Source organism: Dermacentor andersoni, chromosome 5 (genome assembly GCF_023375885.2).
Source record: "Dermacentor andersoni chromosome 5, qqDerAnde1_hic_scaffold, whole genome shotgun sequence".
Lineage (NCBI taxonomy): Eukaryota > Metazoa > Arthropoda > Arachnida > Ixodida > Ixodidae > Dermacentor > Dermacentor andersoni.
Genome location: NC_092818.1, coordinates 166287734 through 166308120, shown reverse-complemented (window position 1 = coordinate 166308120; position 20387 = coordinate 166287734). Strand labels below are relative to the sequence as shown.

Sequence of the window (20387 nt, the reverse complement as noted above, 5' to 3'; positions counted from 1 at the left end):
GACACGAAAATTTTCTTGGACGGTAGAGGTATACAGCTTCGCCGTGAAATTGGTCACAGGATGTTTACGCAGACTATCGCAACGCACAAGTACCGCAATAACGTCTGCACCGAAACCGAAACCTTTCGTAATGCAGCGCCACTACAAAAGCCACTAACACTTAACCTCATGCACTATGGCTCATGGCTGTTCCTAGCCCCAACTTGTGGCCCTGGCTGTTTCTACTTTCGCAGGCATCGTCGATAGGCTAAAAATCGTTTCTTACTTCATTACGAAGTTTATGTAGAGGTTACAGTTATGTTTGGTTATACTGCTGATGTGAGCTCATGGCTCCTATCACTGGTGCGCGGGGACAACAGTCTTTGTAAATAACTGCGCCATACAGCTGAGGGAGGGCCATCTGCGGATGCTAGTAAGTCTTTATTGCTTCGTATTTGGTGCGGGAATTAGTGCGATTTTGTGGGCATTCTGTGCCGAAATCCTGACCCAACAGAATGAACGCTGATTATGATCTTTTGGTGAAATCGAAGTTCCAAGTAGTGTGCCTTTCTGCATTTCGCAGAGAAATTGCGGGGTGTAGCTGCATCGACGTGCACGGCTTCCGCCTCGTTTAGTTTCAGGGAGGTCGGCTCCTGCTTTCAACTGGTAATGAACTAGCATTAATATTAGGTAGCTAGTTCACTTTTAAGAATTCCAGAGAAACGCTTTGGATTTGTGTCCACGTCCTCAGCTGTAGAACTTTAACGGTTTGACAAGCGCAACGGCTCTTTCATCTTTTTTTTTCTAGTCGCCACGCAAAATTTTGGAGGCTTAAAATAACAACTTGCTTTCGTTCTACTCGTTAATTCTTAGTGCGAACTAACCTTCCGACTTTGTTGAGTGTTGTGGCGAACATTTAAAATAATATATATATATATATATATATATATATATATATATATATATATATATATATATATATATATATATATATATATATATATATATTGCATGCATTAAGAATTAATATCGAATATACAATTTCGGTAATGGTCATATGTATGTGTTCTAAATAAATTTTCTTAATGGGCTTTCCTTTGTTCGTTCATAATATTCCTGTTGTATTTTCAATTTCGATCATCATTAAAATCAAACTGTATTAGACATTTCGACCGCAAGTAAGAGCCGAATAGAAAAAAGCTGTATGGCTTGCGGGGCTTGATACGCATAGAGTTCGAGTTGCGTTGACTCGAGCACACTGGAAGGTGCCTGTGAGATGCCTACCACGTTTCCTTGATGTTGCACGAGACTGGCAAATTGCTCAATACTACTTTCACAAGCAAAGAAGTACCTCTCGCTAATCACGTTGAAAACATGCCTAAGGAATCCTATTGCTGTTTCGTGAAATGGGTGTAGAAAGTACCGGAAAAAAAAGCAACAATGGAAATGATACCGGGAGGCTGTTTATATGACATTTTGAATGAACCATAAAGTGTGGCTAAAGTTTTATGAAATAATGATGCCGCATCAACAATATCACATTGTTATCACACGCATCGAATGATCTCCATATGCCAAGTATAACTTTGTGAAATATGTGTATATTCAGATGTAGGCAAATCTCTTCTTATTTCTAGAAATATTGTACATGACTGGGGTTAATGTGTACCTGCTTGCAAGGGCAGGTTTACTATCACTTGTGACTGTGGTATTGGTAAGTCAAACACAAAACAAAGCTGATTGCTATCTGAGTTAACAAACCTCACTCATCGCCAATAAGCCCTAGGTTCAGAAAAAGATTCTTGGAGGAAGTGGCATAAGGCACTATTCTTTCAAACCAAAGCCTGCGTGATAAAAACCATAGGACTTGGTGTAGGCAGGTCAGTGAAGTAAAGCCAACAAGAATATCTTCTTGGTTGAAGTATTAAAGGGGCACTGCAACACTTCTGGAAATTGGTAAGAAAATTATCTTGATCTGTAGATAACAGTGCAGTGAACATGTGAGCCAACCAAATTTTAATTTGCTGCATGCAGCAGGAAGCCGACAATCTCGCATGACAGATCGCTTGCTCTCTCATGTGGCTTCCAAGCCATCCTCTGTAATATCCCTCTATCATGAGGTTGTGCCTTCCTTTCTAAAGCCATTCACAACACTGGTTTCCACCCAGCACAAGCTCACCAAATCGTAATCAGCTCACCGATGGGCTCACGCAGTGCTTGAACCATACTTTGACAAATGCACATTTCAAGTACATGTTGGCAGACAACTGTGATTGGGACTTTGCACTACCACACCTGACATTTGCATGTTATTCCTCCTGCTATGATACTGCTGGATCAGTATCATATTTTACCTTTTGTTCGGACACGAAGCAACTCCACCGTTGGACACATTTGTTCCTTTCACTGCAGCCTCAATCATTGATTAGGCGCGTGATGCCATTGACAGGACCACGGAGTAAAATATACAAGAGGGACAACTCGCCTGTCTTGCAATGCACTTGGCACGGCCAACTAATGTCTCAGCGATAACAGGCGCCCAGTATTCCACAGTTCTCTCTGCCTCTGCTCACTTCTTTCTTTTTCGTCGGTTTCCAAGGTACTCTTTTCCCTTTCTTCCTTCCCTAGTTGTGGGCACCAAATATTCGCACCATGCTGTGGTCAAGTTGAGAAACGGAACGTGTTGTGAGCCCCTTTCTGCTATAAAAACGTCAAGTGGCCAGACAACACGCTTTCGCTGGTGTCGCCACTTGAATGTTATATCATTACGGCACGTTCTTCAATTGCAACTGCAATGAGCAAAGATGCAATCAGCCAGTTTCCAAGAGATAAAAAAAAAATTAATTCTGGGGTTTTACATGCCAAAACCACGATCTGATTATGAGGCACACTGTAGTGGGGGACTCTGAATTAATCTTGACCATCTGGGGTTCTTTAACGTGCACCTAAATCTAAGAGTGTAAAAGTATTGTGTTGAAGTAGCCCATCACTGTTATACTGGCGCAGATAAAGGCAATAACAGCATGCTGTTTGAGTAGAGCAGCAGGAGCATATTTACTTGGATGGTGCTTGTAGGCACTACGCTAATATTAGCAGAAAACAACATGAAATGCTTTGAGCCCCGTAGGTGCCATTCTGCTGCTACATTCATGAACGTTACTTGAATAAAATTGAATTGGTTTTGAGCAGTGTTACAGCATACAACAAAAGTGTGACGATGTTCCTGAAGGTTTGTGGTATGTCCTTACTAATTTTGGGGCACCGCTGCCACCAGTCACTGAATTAAGTGGTGTAGCAGGGGATGCTAGCCTGGTGGCAAGACTTGTATGAAATTATAGCATGCCGACTGAAGCATGCTACGACACAGGCTGAAATGCCGTAAATTGGAACTTAGTGAACACAGACACGATACAGAAATGCTCAAGTAAGCAAAGCTATACATGAGGTTTTCACTCATTGATAGTCTGAATGCACATAGACATGAGGTAGTTTACAGCTTTTCATGTAAATTTTGCATTAGCAAATGTAACTTTAGTCAATGAATACCAATGTAAAAATTGAATTGTTTAATAGCCACTTCAATGACACAGGCACTTAAAGTAGTAAATTTTATGCATTTAGACGCAGCAAATTATCCTGCGAACTTTGGCAGAAGATAGGATGTGCTTGCTAGTGCGTGCAGAGAGCGCCACATGGGTAACAGCAGAAATGTGTGCATATCTCTACAATAAACGAATTAGTCAAGAAACAGAAATTGCCACTAGCCATGCCGCACTTGGGCCGCTGCAGGCAATGTAGTTCTGGGTGCTAGTAACAAGTTTCCGTGCCATCTATGATTTATGCCACAAAGCAGCTGGCTTGCTGGAACACAATTTGGAAGGCCTTATCAGGCAAGTTGGCACTCTTGTTTATCTTGCTCCATGGCCCTGACTGAGCTTGCATAGCAGCGTGGTTGTAGTGGGTTTGCTGCTTCCCAAGACAACCACAAGTGCCTTTATGATTGGTGGCACTGTGATGCAAGCTTTGCCCCCAGTTCTCTCATGCGTCTTTGGACCCACCCACAGAACAACAAGGCTTTTTAAAGAGCTCCTTTCTTGTTAAATGAGGTCATATCATGTGCTTTGATGAGCGACTGGCATCATGTATGAGATCGTACTTGCCAGTTCCACTATGTCTTCTACGCCATTGTCTTGTGACGTCTGCATCTTGAGGTTCAAGGTCTACAACCTGTTCATTGCTGCTGCTGTACAAAAAGATGTGACGAGGCAGAATTTCTGTTGCTGGGGGTTGTGCTATGTGACACTGTGCTGTGTGAAGGTAGCGGCCAATACATTGAAGATAATGATGTGCCTTTCCTCTTGTGCGCTGGCCCTTATCTGGGCCAGTGCTTGCTGAGCCCAGATGTGTAAATGCACCGTGTGAATCGTTTACTGCCTACGTTACTTCTTTGTAATAATACAGTCTTCTTTCAAATGCTGTATTTCAGCACATTCTTAGTGCTTGCTGACTGAATAATTGCTTTACATGTGCTTAAGCATTGTACAACATAATGCCTCTGTTGGACAAGCTTCAGTCCAATTACACAGATTATTTTTGTTTAATTGGGTCAATAGAAAATCAACCAAATATTTTTGTACTGCCCAGCATATATTGAAAATACAGGTTTTTGGTATTCATTCTAACAAGTCTTCTGTACCTGAGGGACTCATTGCCGAGTTTATGATGTGATGCTAATGTGCATATTTGCCGATTTCAATATTATCTATTTTAAGATATCGAAATGCAAAAAAATTGTCATAGCAACCACAGGGTATGAACGTGAATTTTGTGGATCAAAATGGTTCTGTCTTAAAGGGCCCCTGAAACGGTTAGGACAAATTTTGTAGACACGTAGGGTACAGCGAAAGTTAATCATTCGCACCACAATTTGTGTGAAACGTCTCATATTAAGAGAGCTATGGGTGATTACAAGTTACCCTCCTCCATAGTCATGCGTTTTCTCCTCAACTGGTTCGCCGAGTGATTGGGGCTAAGCTCCGCCTTCACTGGCTCTGCGTCATGATGGCACGTTGTGTTGTCGACTTCTGGTTCTCTAGGAGTGAGCGTGTGAAGCCTCTCCAAACTCTCCGCCAGCTGCTCGGTAGTCGACCCCAAGCGAGAGCTATCGAAGCAGCATGCGTTGCGAACATCCTGTGGCAGCACCAAACGTGTGGGGTATTCCGGTAATCACAGGCGAGCTGGGCGTTCTGACGGATGGCTGGAAGCATAAACTCAAGACGATGAAGGAACTTTAGCGCAGACATACATGAACGGCCTGATCGGTCTGCGCGGTCCAGCCACCTGTTGGCGCAGAGCTTAACCAGCCAAACAAAGCGCTAATATTGCTCTAACCAAGTGTAAAACACTTTAAACATTTACAAAAACAATGTGTTAACCATTACACTCCTGCGAAAAATTTACACCAGCAGCAAAGAAGAATACATTTCATTACTGCATTACGCGCATGGCTGTTGCTTTGTTAGTTCAACCTTCTTTGTTTAGACTCATCCAGGGACAAGGAAAGGGATTCTGTTCATAGTCAGCTGGTCTGTATTCTTGAGGAACGAGTTGCAGCCGGAGAAAGCGCCAGTTGAGTTTAGCTTTTCCTTTTGCTTCATTATTACCTCGAGTGGCGGCTCGCCGCAATGCTGGCAGATCGTCGAAACCATATACCTGCGATATGGGTTAAATAAAGTGCAAATTAAAATAGTGCGAAACAGTGTCCATCATCAAACCCTGCAATAACCCTTAAACCCATAAGCAACATGACTGTCACCTGTTACCTCGTCTGGTTTTTCCCTAATTGTACAGCACTTTTTGTGCAAAATTGGCAACTGGAAGCAAGAGTCACAAGGAGTTCAGAAATTAAGCCAAGGCAACAGCCAAACAGGGAGGAAAAGCGAAAATTAACGAATTTAACCATTGTTTATGAAAATACTTATGGATCAACACCGTTTTATTTAAAAAGGAAGTAGAGAAAACGCTGCTGGAAGTGGAGAACAATTCTGTGCATTTTGAATGACACTTCTACAGGTACCAGTCGAGCCGCCGGCAGTAGGCACTTCTCTGCTGTGCTTACGTAGGTGTTTTTGTAACCTTCCGCAGTGGGCGCAGTACGTCTAGAAACACAGCGTCCTGCGCTCTACACGGTTGTACAGGACTGGCGGCCATGCATCGCTGCGCAACCTCCCAAATAACAATACGAGTCGGTTTTGGCACTTCACTTGGTAGAGCAGTAAACAAGGGATGCAAAAGAACTGCGATTGTTCTGCATATGTATGCTTCTCTATAATTCTTCCAGAGCTAATAAAACAAAAAAAGACGCCACTATAGTTGGACTTAAGTCTAAAGTGAAGCCCCGCGTATACCCTCATAACCACAAGCCACTGTCCCCCCCCAGGCTGCAAATAATTCGTACTTCAAACTTTTCCTGTTACCCAAATATGGCGGTAACCACAAAAATAAACTTATTAGCGTGTAATTTTATACGTTTTCCCTCACCTATTATAGTGGAGTAGAGAAAGCCTAATTCTTTATTAAAGTAAAATAAAATGCTTGCTTCGCTGCAACTATTTAATGTCAAGTTTGACTTCCGTTGGCAGTGAAATTTCATGAGTAAAACTAGCTCAGCAGTGAAATGAACTGTACTGCAGACTTTTGAAGATTTAATTAATTATGGAGTTTGATGTGCCAAAAACCATGATCTGGTAATGAGGCACGCCGTAGTGGGGGACTCCGGAAATTTGGACCACCTGGGTGCACCAATTATGTGCACCTAAATCTAAGTAGACTGGTGTTTTCGCATTTCATCCCCATCGAAATGCAGCCGCTGTGGCCAGGATTCAATACCGTGACCTCGTGCTTAGCACCCCAACACCATAGACACTAAGCAACCATGGCGGGTAGACTTTTGAAGAGTGAAATGTTCAGACTCTACACACTTTGTCCATGTCTGTTGCACACCTCATTGCTTCAATCGATGAAAAGACTCAAGAACAGCAGATGCGCCAGAGGTATCAAGTATGATGCCATTTTTAAAAGGCCGCATGACGACAATTTTGTTTGCTTCTGTGATTGGCAGGCGGAGTAACACAACCCCATGCGGTTCGTGTTTTGCCTCGGTTGCCAACTGTTGTTTTTTAAGTTGTATGCTACTATAAAAATCTACTATAGGGAGAGGTCTTTGTCCTGCAGTGGACATAAAATAGGCTGATAATGATGATAGAAATCTTTATTTTGCACTTTCGTTGGTTTACTTGTTCTTGGCAGTGTTCTTCTTGTGCTTCTTTCCTTTGCAAGTTCATTCGATGTGGTTCCTTGTTTACCAAGTAAAGAAGAGGTGCATCTGACAGGCGTACTATCTGTGAGATACACCTTATTTCATTTCCCTTTTGCCGGTTTACGCGTCTTTGTGGCGAATGGCGGGCGTTACTCACATTTGTACTAGTAAAGGACCCCCCCCCCCCCCTCATTTGCATAGAAAAGTTACCTTGGGTTGCCCCCCCCCCCCCCCCCGCCCCCCGAAAAAAAAATCCTGGGTACGTGCGTGCGCTTGCATTTACCCTAATACCGGACTCGCGAAATGCTATCGCGTTAGTAATCTTCTGGTGTAAAGTGACGCCCGCAAGCGTGCAAATCCTGGCGCTGATCGGATGGCGGCAGTCAGATGCGCTGGCCAGTCCACTCGTCTGCTGCCTTGCAGAGGGACACGATGTCTCAGCTTGACATATTGCCAGTCACTACGTTTGCAGTCCACAACACAACAAAGTCGAATCGTAGTGCTCGCGAAAAGACTGAGATCGACTCCGACCGCGGAGCTCTCGTCAAAATGTAGCACATTGTAACACAAGCAGACGATGCCTGCTGTGTGCCGGAAGTGCTTAAGTGTAGTGTGAAATTGTTCTTGTGCATTCTCTTTCTGTTACTTTCTTTTTATAGAAACAAATTAACTAACATTCCAACTATTACGAACATTATTTGTTCACCATAAAGGCGGAAAAATTATCGATGACGTGCCCAGGGCAGCCAATCGGGTAGCTCGCCCTACTGATGTCAATTGGGTGATTTACGTCATATGGGTAGGGGTGGCTGAAAATTCCGTTGAGCAGTGTGCTGCGATTGGCAGCGATGTACATTTTTAAAACCTTATAATAAATTACACACTTTAGGCGGAGCACTTAGATCTGTCAATTAATGATCAAAAGGACCTACTCTAACGACTGAGTATGTTTGTACAAAATCGTCAAAATCATTTCAGAGTCCGTTTAAGTACCTGCCTTTGAGATATAGGAAAAAAAAAGCTATTTCTGGACGCAAAGAAAGAAAAAGAAAGCACTGTTTTGGCAGTGTATGTATCAAATGTATCAAGGCACAACGTGTGAGTGAGAAACAGTGATAAAAAAAAAATCTGCCTCCATTTTACTCTGTAGAGTGAATGTATAGCGAAGCTGGTGCGGATGTTAGACAAGTGCGAGTGCCGCAGCTGGCGTTAAATGATGTTACAAAAGCAACGTATGTCACACGCACATGCTCGTGTGCAGAAGGGCAGCATACATCCCCATTCTTCTAGGCTGTCCACCAAGTGCAAGTGCCTTATTGTACTAAATTGATGATTAAAAGTAAATTGTGTCAGAAAATCTGATAAGTACAACTTACACACAAGCTGCAGACATGATAGCTTCAGATTGTTATTCGAGTATACGCGAAAACATCTGTTATGCAAAAACTGAAAGACAAAGCCCTTTTCAAGCTGCTGTTCAAGGTCTGTGTCTGAGTTGCGGCGGCCGCTAGGTGGTGGTACTGTTAACACAGCATACATCCTCATTTTTGTAGGCCCTCTGCCTAGCGCAAGTGTGTTATTTAACTAATTGAATTTCTCAAAGTAAAATATGTCTGAAAATTCGTGAAGTACGATTTACACACAACCTGCAGACATGATAGTGTCATATTGTGTTTCAAATATATGAGAAAACATAATTCTGTTACGTGGAAACTCAAGCGCAAGCTCCTTTTCCAGCTGCCGTTTTTTAACTGAGCACACCACGAAAAATACTGACCAACTAGAGGCTAGCAGCTTCGCTGCAACATGAGACCACGAAAGGTGAGGGGCGGGGGGATGGATTTCTAGAATTGAGCTAGGTGTGGTTGTCACTGCTTCACAAATTGGCTGAAGCTGCTCACAACCTTTTGTGGTCCTTCCTGCTGCCTTCGTGTGCACATTCTTTTTGACCTTGTTTTAACCAGTTTTGAGTATAAGCCCTGTGGTGCCGTAATTTTGGGCTGTGAACACAAAAGCTTTCGAATACACTTTCTGTCACACAACATGGCATATGACAATGTTCAAGGAGCTGGACAGTTGCAGACAATTGTTTTATGTTGTGAAAGTGTGTCGGCTTACGTCACCATGTGCAGGCAATGAAGTATGACACTGAAGAAAATATTGAAAGGTGCTAGCAGGAAGGTTGCAGAAGAGGAGAAGGAGGTTCGACTGCCCTGCGAGTGGCTCCTGAATAACTTGGGCACCTCCCCCTGTACCTTTCGCAAGCCACAATATTAAGTTTAGCTGGACCAATAAGCTTTAGGTTGGAATTGCATACAGCTGATTTTAACCAAGAGTAGTGCTTTGTTACCACCAGATGAGGACTCTGATAGGTGCTCGTTAAAAAGCCACAAGCGTTCAAAATTAACCTGATGCTTTCCACTGCAGTGCAGTCTCAATGTTGCTTTGCAACATCGAGTGTTTTCAGTCATAATTGAAATGATATAAAACAAAGAGCCTTTACATTTCCACATGAGCTCCTGTCAACAACATAAATTTGGTGCCATATGAAGGTTAGTTACTTGCCTGATTATGAAGAAAAACAGAAAGCTACATTGCATTTAGTAATAAATGAAACTTCAACCTGAAAAGCTGTGACTTTCTTTTTCTGCATGAGAAAGACCCAAGTGCACAAATGTACTGCAAAATTCATGATATCGTAAGAATGTTGTCAGCACCGTGGTTCAGGTGACATAAAAAATAAAGGATGAAAGAAGTTCGACTTTTTCTTTCTCTATTAATAGCAGTTTTTTTGCCGATCAACATGGGCAGGGAAATTTCTGATGTAATTTAACAATGTTAAGGGCAAGGACCCCTTTCACAGATCATCATGTACCTCTGTCCTGCGTCAACTGATTGCCCTCTTAGCCTAATGTCCCTATAGGTCCAATATTTTTAATGAGACATCCAGTGACCAGAGTTTTAGTTAAGGCCTCTAAATGATGCGGACGAGCCCATCTGCAGTATGTGACTGTCAAATGGGAGTTCTGACAGAAGCAGTTTGTGCTCTCGGCAGGGGGCAGAGAGAGCTGGCCCAGTGCAGCTGCTGGTGGTTCCTGCCCTGTGCTGAACATGGAGACCTCGCCTCTTCCACCTGAAAGGTCGCTGCCCCTGGCGCAGCCCTTCCTCTGCCGCCATGGCCACGAGCCGTCATCACTGAATGCCTCCTCGATGCACAGGCATGGTATGTGCCTGTTAATTTGACCTTTTTTATGCTGCAGGAAATGAGAAAAAAGCTAACCAAATTTTCCAGAAGTGTGAACAGACATGCCATGTTTGCAATAAAAACGTTTAAGCAGCCCATAATAAAGAGAAAGACTTCACACAATGCCACATATGATGATGATGATAATAGTGTGGCTTTACTCTTTGAAATGGGGAACTGCTATGCTGTGCGCCAACATTGACAAACAGTGTCATCTAGTGTAGAAAATTGGAAGCAAATTGACAGATTTACTTTTTCCTGGTTCAAAACGAGTTAATCAACCAGTCCTTTGTGTCCTGTACCTTTGAAGGCGTTATGTTGGTCATTGTTTTAAAAACCATGGCAGATACTATTAACGTAATTTCAAATTATGGTTTACAATTCTGTATGGTATTGATGTAGTGCTGGTTGAAAATTTAAACCTTTTCACTGTGATGGTGGTATGCGTTTCCCACATTTTTTCTGAAGGTGTGAAACAGTTATCTGTACATGCGTGTAACCTGGAAGTATCAAACAGCAGCAGTGAGAACTGGCCTGTGATGTTTCTTTTACTGGGACAGCAGTTAAGAGCTGAAAAATTGACTTGCTGTGCCTGTTCTATTAGTCTGTTCGTCCTGAACTCATTCGAGTTTTTTCCATTTGCTGCTGTTGTACGCAGTAAATGAGTTCTGGGCTGGAGGAACCACTGAGGCCTGCTGTTTCTTCATGTTTTGCTTCTTTTTTTGTAGTGCAGATAAGTGTAATACAGAAGGGCCTTGATGATGTGAATTTGCTGCAGTCAGACAAAATGTCTGTAGCATTCTAATTTTATATGATCTAGAAACATACAATCATTAGAGTGAAATGCAACTTCAAAGCAGTTTGTGTATGGTATTATCCTGAAATTTCTGCCAAGCTAGCTCACATTTCTGAAATTATACTTCGTATGATGCTGTGTCGGTAATAATGTCTTTCTGTTTATTGGCTTATCTGGACCTGAAAGGCACATTAGGTGCAAGCCATTTTTTTTTTCTGCCATGTTGGCTGGCTCTTCACTTAGTGTTGGAGGAGTCTACCTAGCTGCAGAAATTGGAGCTGGATGCTTTGTTTGCATGCAGCTGATGCAAGGTCATCCCTATGGCTGATATGGCTGCGCAAGTATGTCATCCTCTGCCTGGTGTGCGGTGGCTCTGCTGTCTTTGTTGGGGTGCTATTCATTGCTATCTACTTCACTCTGAAGTCGTACACTTCGTCCCTGCAGTTTTTCGAGACCATACCCACCTATGTACCTGCTGCGGTGGTAAGCACAAGGATTTTATTGCATTGGACAAGTACAGCTAGTGCGATTTAAACATTGTTCAGCATGAAATGTGTGGAACATTGTGCAGTGGATATCACCGAATTCAGTGAGCTATTTGGTAGTGCCTCTAGACGGGCACACTGTGCAGACCTGTGAGGTCGGGACTGGCTCCTTGGTGGGGGGGGGGGAAAGGGACGCTAAAGAAAAAGAAAAGTTATTAAAGCTTTATTGGTAAATTACACTTCTGCCAAAAAAGCCACTCTTACTGAAAGAAAAGTGGCTTTGCATCTTTTCTGGCTTGGTAAGCCAGAAAAGATGCAAAAACGAAAGACGAATGGCAGTGGCGCCTCAGAGTTCCCGGACCGGCTTGCTGTGAGGTCATGGATTTCAACAGCGTCTGCTTGGGCCCAGTTAATTCTTTATTGGTAAAGATTAACTGCATCATATTCTAAAAGAATCAAGGCTGAACTTAGCAAATTTCGAGAACCTTTACTGAGCCACAACGGCCCACACATGAAAAAATACTCTAAATCTGACCTGCTGTTGTGGTGTAGTGGCCAAGGCATTGCACTACTAAGCCTGAGGGCGTGGGATCGAATACTAAGCCTGAGGGCGTTGGATCGAATGCTGACCATGGTGGCCGCATTTCGATGGAGGTGAAATGCAAGAACGCGTGGATATTGTGCCTTGGGTGCACGTTAAATAACCCCAGGTGGTCAAAATTAATCCGGAGTCGCTCACTACGGTGTGCTTCATAATCAAATCATGGTTTTGGCATGTATAACGCCAGACTTTAATATCTTTAATTCTAAAGGGGCCCCGAACCATTTTATATTGAAGGGGGAAATGCATTTGAAGTTAAATTAGGATATTTAAGAAATACCTTGCTGCAAAAAGTACTTCAATACGTTCAGCAGAAGTGGAGTTATTCAGAATCAGAATCAAAAATTTATTATTAGAAGTTGGGTCACAATTACAAGTACTTAGTATGCAGAAGGAGGTCCCATAGTCAAAGACTGTATCGGGACCTCCTGTACAAGAACAGTTATTGTAGTTAACATCTAAAAGCAACAACAGCATATAATAAGGAAGTATACAAGCAACAAGAAAAGAACGGTTACAGAACAAAATACATGATTGATTACAAAAAATAACTAGGTTTAGCATATCTCATGGTAGCAGCAAAATTGTGCGCGAACAAAATATCAGCAGTTTATTTACAACAACAAAAGAAAAAAAGAGGAAAAAGAAAAAGAGAAAAAAAAAGCGAACAATGACCGACTACAGTAATCCTTGTCGTTAATATGTCAATAAAAAATGCCTTTTTAGTTCTCTTTTAAAATGTGATAAAGATCTTGTGTTTTTTATTGTGAAAGGAAGCGTGTTCCATATTGATATGGAAGAGAATTCTACAGTCTGTTTACCATAGTTAGTACGGATTCTTGGTAAAAGAAAATTGTTATTGAACGCAAATCTGGTGGTACTATGAATCATCAGGTTAGAAGGCGAAAATGGGATCGATGGTAGCTCATTATTCACAAATCTGTAGAAAAAAATACCTAGGTTGTATTTAGTGAGTCCAGATATGGAATGTTATTCTCGTGTAGTAGGGAAGTGGCATTAGAAAAGCGTGGGCTGTAAGTAATTATTCTTATGGCTCGGTTCTGAACTGTCTGGAGAGATGCAGTATGAGTATTATGCCATGAGTATGAACATATTATGCCATAAGTAATGTGAGAGTGGACAAAAGAGTGGTAAAGTGAGAGTAATGTGGCACGTGAGAAGTAAGGGCGTGTTTTAATTAAGATGCGTATACCATAAGCTATTTTCTTTTTTATGTGAGCAATATGATTGTGATATTTCAAATTACAATCAAGTAGAATACCAAGAAAAGATGAACATAAACTTGGAGGAAGGCGGTGAGAACCGAAAGTGATAGGTGGGATGGATGGTATGTTTCGCTGATGAGAAGAGAATACAACAAATTTAGTCTTAGTTGCATTAATAGATAACATGTTAACATTACACCACCTTAGGATATTTTCTAAGTCAGCATTTAACTTATTAACGAGAGATGAGATATCTTTATGAAATGTGAATATAGTGGTGTCATGTGCGTACAGAATGCATTTTGTGGAAGAAAGACAGTTAGGTAAATCATTAATATAAACCAAGAATAGAAGCGGCCCCAGGATAGATCCCTGGGGCACACCAACGTTAGTAATTCGCTGTCTAGAATAAGCGTTGGAAATGGAAACAACTTGAACTCTGTTATATAAGTAGCTTTTTAGTAGTGAGAGGGCAGGCCCACAAATGCCAATAGCTTCGAGCTTCGAAAAAAGGATATTATGATTTATACTATCAAATGCTTGCGTTAGATCGATAAAAACTGAGGCGGCAAGAAGTCCTTCGTCGATTAATTTTTTTAGTTGATCAGTAAGATGAATAAGTGCCATCTCTGTGGAATATCCATGGCGAAAACCAAACTGGCATGAAGAGAGAATATTAAATTTAGAAAGGTGTTTCGTTAGCCGTATTTCAATTAGTTTCTCAATAACTTTCCCAAAGAATGGTAGAATGCAAATAGGTCTGTAATTATTTAATAATGAGCTATCGCCTTTCTTAAAAACTGGGATTGGCAATCAAACATGCCCTTCGCACTGCCTCCACTCCTTCAATGCCTTGCTCTGTGAAGGTTACGGTGGAGTGAGGCCTGCCCACAACGCTTCGTCTACCTAACATAACCGTGGTGCGCAGTTCAAATTTGGTTTTGGAAGTTCACATAAATGCCACTATTTTTGATTTTGGTGCCTACGACACACCAGACGTAACCAAACGTGCCAAGTGCTGTTGTTTTCAGCGAGCCGCAGTACACTCAGCCAGTAGACGGCCGCAGTATCTATCGCTACGTGGCAGACTGCAAGCTAGAGGCAACAGCACCGTTTGCTTTGTACATGACTAGAGTGCGCGCTCGCACTCATAGGCTTTTGTCTGTCTGTGCTACGTAGTGTGGACTGGCTTTGTCCTGCACCAGCTTGACCGACGGATAGTAGGCACTTCCATCTTGTGCATTTCGAAATGCTGTTAATAGCTTGATCATTAATAAGCGAAAGCTTCCAAGGCATCCAACCAGGCACAGCCAGGAGTGAGCGTGTGCTGCAAGCATGCGTGTGATCTGTCGCATGGTGCGAGGCTAGTTGAGTGTTCAAAACTAGTTGAAATTAGTGAGACCCGACGGCTATGACACCCATAAGTAGAGTGGCCAAAGTTGAATACCTACGGAGGCAGCCGCGGCAGAGCGTGAGCATGCGATAGTCGGCCTCTTCCGGAAGCACGTAATTATTATCGAAATTTGAAAGCATATTTTTGCCTACTTCAACCTGTTTATTAAACTGCGTCATTAAATATACACAGTAACATTAGGAAGAAGCGCACCGATTCAAACGCCCTTCTTGATTGACGTCAGCTATTGGCCAATACAGCCACATATGGGAATCCACTACATTATAAAATGAAGCGCCGAGAAAATAGCGAAGAACAGGCTTCTGTTGAAAAGAGAGCGTTTGAGAGAAGGGTGACTTTGTGCTCCGCGTGCGAGATCCATGCACTGTTCATGGCTGCAAAATTTGGCCGAGATGTTCATAGCTGTGTATGCTATCCGTGGACTGAGTTTTTTCACCAAGGCTGAGGGGTGGTTCAGGGCCTCTTTAAGACATTAATTTTAATTTACTCTGAAATCTGTGACATCACACTGATGCACTGGGACTGGTGTTCCAGTGTAGAATAAAATAAATTAAACATTGAATTTTATTTTCTCTTCTAATAACGAACCTATAACTGCAAAAGTGATTTTTAAATATAGAGGTTTGAAATAATACTTTATCAGTTAAACTTATTTAGTGTTTCTCCTTAGCTTCTCTTTAAACAGCCACACCAAAGGGTTTACAGAAATGGAAAGCACATGATAAATAAAGGCCTGTTAAGCTGTTTGTTTATTGTACATATTGCTTCTGCTTAGCTTCGTCATGTCATCCGTGAGCGGGGCCACAGGATTTAGACATTTAGCTCTTTCTATGACCTACTATCACCTTCATGCCATGTTGAACTAGTTCGTGTCCCACATATGTGAGGAAGCCCACTTACAAAATGTAGCATAATGGGTAGGGTTGACTTTTTTCCAAAGATCAAATACTTGGTGGTCAGGCCCAGTGCATTAAAAAAAATATTACTCCATAATATTAGATATTTGTGATTTGGCGCATATGCTGCATGTGTGCAACCATATTTTTCTTTTTTTCCAAATTAAGGAGAAACTACTGGGATGTTTTTATTCATTGCTGTATATGCTTCTGTTGTACTGTTTCCATTGTGTGATAAGTGTGTTTACCCATTTTTTTTCTAGCTAATTCTCACGGGACTTATGGTTATGTGCTTTGCCAAACGTAGAAACCGGTACACTTACCTGGTGAGTATGCTACAGTTGTTTTTGTTGCTCTGAAGGCAAAACTATGCTGCAAGAAATTTGCATATATAAAAATTTTTCTTAGTATTGTTGATTAACCGATGCAGTACTGTCCCTGCTCAGTTTTTTTTTTTTTTTATTATGGAGAAGAAAAAGACACACGAAAAATGTACCCTCCATACTTGAGTGCTTTGACCTTTAGCACTGCTTTCTGTGATCGAATTGACCTCTTCATTTGTAAATAAGTCGCCAGTCAACTTACATTTCTTTTAACCAGTTGAGTACTTTATAGCTATCTGCATACACAGCACATAATATGTGTGCCTACTGGTAAATTGTGCACATAAAATTGTGCAGCATACTGAAATACTCTGCCATTGACTCCATGCAGAATTTTGCAGGATAGTGTTGGTTTTGCACAAGATTGCATGCAGTGTATGCTGTGTATGCAGTGCTGTGTATGAGCCTGTAAGCACTAATATGTGCACAATCATTATCATCGTCAGCCTATTTCGTTCATGTTTGCTGCAATATGAAGGCTTCTTCCACCAATCTACAGTCACCTCTGTCTTGTGCCACGTGACTCTTTCCCACGCCTGCAAATTTCCTAATCTCCTCTTGCGGGGATGCTCGAATCTAGCGCGTCCCCTGATATTGTTTTCCACCGCATAACTTGAGTCTCATGTAATCTGGCTTCCCTGTGTGGCTGTGCGCCGCCAGTGGTAGGCGTAGTTGCAGGATTGTACAAGAGATGGTGCAAGTGTTGTGCTGCTAACGCCACCTAGTGGCAGGTTTACTAGGGTGAATAAGGGAGTACCCTCTTTGGCTGGAAGTCAACTTGGTGACGTTTTGCCCACCCGCTAGCACACTTTGCGGGACCGTCCTATGATAAGCTGAGATGGATGAACACCGTCGTTCGAGCTCACTACCGTTCGTGTGATTGTACATGCGAGCGATTAGGCGTTGGTGTCCTGCATGGGGGCGAAGATATTCGCTTGATATCCTGTCACGGTGAGTCGGACTTCCCCGATTCATCAGTGCACATTTGCATATTCTATTGGTAGTAATTCGGCTGACTAGATTGGTGTATTAAAGGTGCAATAAATGCCCTTATGATTGTGCCCACTACTGTGTTGTCGTTTGTTTGTCCTGAGAGCATGTTTGAGACCCACATTCTTAATCTGAGCTAGAATATCAAGTACTCTTGTTTACTTTTTCATTCATACCGCCATCCTTCTGCCTCTTAGCAATAAACTTATCATATTCTTTTCTATTGCTCGTTGTGTGGTTCTTAGTTTCTTAAGTTTCTTTATCTTCCAAATTTCAGCTCCATAGCTCAGTACTGATTCAATGCTCTGATCGTGTACTTTTCTTTCTTCTTTTTTCAAAGACAATGGTATGTCGCCGTTCATCACTTGAGAGTCCCTACCACGTGTGCTGCAACCCATTTTTGTTTGTCTTGAAATCTCCTTCTGATGAGTTCGGTCACCTGTGACTGCTTGGCCTAGATAAATATACGCCTGCACAACTTCAAGAGGCTAGCTACCAATTATGAACTCTTGTTCACGTTAGTATTTTGCATAGTAATTCATAAACCTACCCTGAGGTTTTGCTGGTTCAAGTAATTTCTTGCAGTATATTTCCACTGTTGCCGAACAGGTCTGTGTCACCTGTCTCTACAGCTCTGCGGGCATTTTTATCTGTGTCCCTGTCCAATGCATCACCCTTGCGCATTCTAAGTAATGCTCACTTTCTTTTGGTCCAGGTGAAGTTTGCTGGTGGCTGCTGCCTCACCTGTGTGCTCCTCTGTGTGGTCATCACGGTCACCACCACAGTGGTGCACATGAACCGGCTGCAGACGCTACACAAATGTGACTACTCATCTAAGGACAGGGCCTGCATGTGCTTGTCGGCTATTGCAGAGTCGCCTGCTCAGGATGGTGAGCAACACTGTTCCCTCATAAAACGATTACCCAAAGCAACTAGAAATGGCTGTCCATGTTTAATGTTGAGCTCGCTTAATTAAATCCTGTAATTACCAAGTTCTCTTCTAAAGAAGTGCATCGTTTACAGCCCCCCTCCCCCCCTTTTCTCACCACAACTTTGTGCTTGAATGCCATAGGGCCGTATTGAGGATCACTTTTGGGGACCAATCACTTTTGAGTGTGCACCAGTTGGTTAAGCCAGCAGAAGGAGATTTGACGAAAACAGTGGCACACATCTCATCTGTTTTATCTTCACATCACATACTGTAAGAACCCGCATATAATACGAGGTTTTTTTCCTATTATTAGCCTCCCAAATTTTCGTCTTATACTATATGCGGATCCGAACAAAAATTTCCGTCAGAAATTTGGGCTAGAAGTTTTGGTTTCGTTATTGCTGTGTGGCTATGGCTTGGTTTCATTATTGCTGTGTGAGTACAGCATCGTTTCTTTATTGTTGAGTGCGCACCTTGGCAGCACACGTGCAAACCAAGCTTTGCGAAGTGCATCTTTTTTATTCTGCATTGAAGGACCAAAATGTCCTGACCACAAAAACAGTACTCAGCTGCTTTCAAGAGAAAGGTTATTTTAGCCGCACAGGACATCGGCAACAGTGTGGCCAGGAGGCAATTTGGCGTCAACGAGGGAAACATTTATGGGTGGTGTCAACAGAAGGAAGCTCTTTTTGCGTGCAGCGGAACACGGAGAAGCTTTTGCCGCCTGAAGAGTGGGACATTCCTGGAAATCGAACTCACCCTGATGGAGTTCGTACGCTAACAGCGAGCCGCGCATCTAGCTGCGAGTGTGGAGCTTGTGCAGGCAAAAGCTAAGGAGCTTGCAAGAGAAACAGGGCTACCAAGCATCGCCTTCAAAGCAAGCAAGCACTGGATTTATCACTACGTGTGCCGTGCTGGATTTTTCTTACGCCGCCAAACTTGATTTCGCAAAAGCTGCCCGAATCATTCGAAGAGCTGCTTGTGGCTTTTCAGCACCACATTATTTTGCTGCACAAGTCCAAGAAGTTCCAGCTAGGGCAAATCAGCAATGCTGACCAAACGCTGATTTATCTGGACATGCCATCGCCCTTTGCCGTGCACGAAAAGGGCTCTAAACAAGTTTGTCCGGTCCACTGGCAACAAGAAAATGCGAGTTACTGTCATGTTGTCGTGCACGGCCGACGGACGCAAGCTCCCGCCCTATGTCGTCTTCAAGAGCAAGACAGTGCCTAAAGGTGAGGAGATGCCAAAAAATGTGGTCGTGAGATGCCATGAGAAAGGCTGGATGAACGAGAATCTTGTGCTGTTGTCGTGAATCTTGTGCTGTTGTCGGCGCACTGTTGTTGTTCCCGTCCATCCTCGTGCTGGACGCATTTCGTTTCCAGTTTGCCGACTCGGTGAAGAGGTTGTTGCGTGAATCCAGCGCTGAACTCGTCGTTATCCTGGGTGGGATGACGTCTCAGCTGCAGCCTTTAGAGGTTTGCATGAACAAGCTGTTCAAGGACGGGGCAAGCAGTGTTACGCAGATTGGATGCGCTCAGGTGAGCGTGCAGTGACACCGACCGGGCAGCTGAAGCGGGCTTCACCAGCCACGCTATGCAAGTGGGTTGTGGACGCATGGGCCAGCATACCAGAGGACCTTGTGCGTCGTGCATTCAAGAAGTGCGGCATCTCGAACGTGCTTGATGGTACAGAGGATGAGTACCTCTGGGAACATATGTCTGACAAGGAACTATTCGAAGAGAGCGCAGCTGAGGAAGACAGTGATTTAAGTGCGGAGTGCAATTTAAATAAATGTTTTCCTTGAGTTTTCATGTCTCGCATTATATGCGGATAAAACTTTCTTTCCATTTCGCGGCCGAAAAATTTCACCTTGTACTATATGCGGGTTCATATTATACGCAGGTTTCTATGGTAGTTCTTGAGTGTGTAGGCAGGATGGCTGCTGAGGCGCTGCGCTGGACATTATGCAATGAAGATATGCATGTGTCCCTGAAAGTGATCGATAGAGAGCATGGTCCCCGATTTGAAAAAACATGTCACTCTCTGTTTCATATTTTAAATTCAGACAAAATTTTGCACTAGAAGTCTTGTTCTGAAAAAGAGTTACACTAGAAGCATAGC

The 20387-nt window shown here is 42.8% G+C and overlaps 1 protein-coding gene across 2 annotated transcripts in view; it reads left to right on the top strand.

Moving 5' to 3' along the window:
- Positions 1–197: 197 nt before the first annotated feature.
- The window catches only part of LOC126531585 (uncharacterized), a 31696-nt gene continuing 11506 nt past the window's right edge, over positions 198–20387 (top strand). Inside the window, exons 1-5 of one of the 2 annotated variants that reach the window (XM_050179164.2) lie at positions 198–412; positions 10353–10520; positions 11639–11820; positions 16223–16285; positions 18048–18222. In XM_050179164.2, coding sequence (XP_050035121.1) covers positions 10409–10520; positions 11639–11820; positions 16223–16285; positions 18048–18222 — 532 coding nt within the window. In that variant the 5' untranslated portion in view covers positions 198–412; positions 10353–10408. Of the gene's footprint in view, positions 413–10336; positions 10521–11638; positions 11821–16222; positions 16286–18047; positions 18223–20387 lie in introns of both variants that reach the window. The other variant, XM_050179163.2, reaches the window with a different exon arrangement.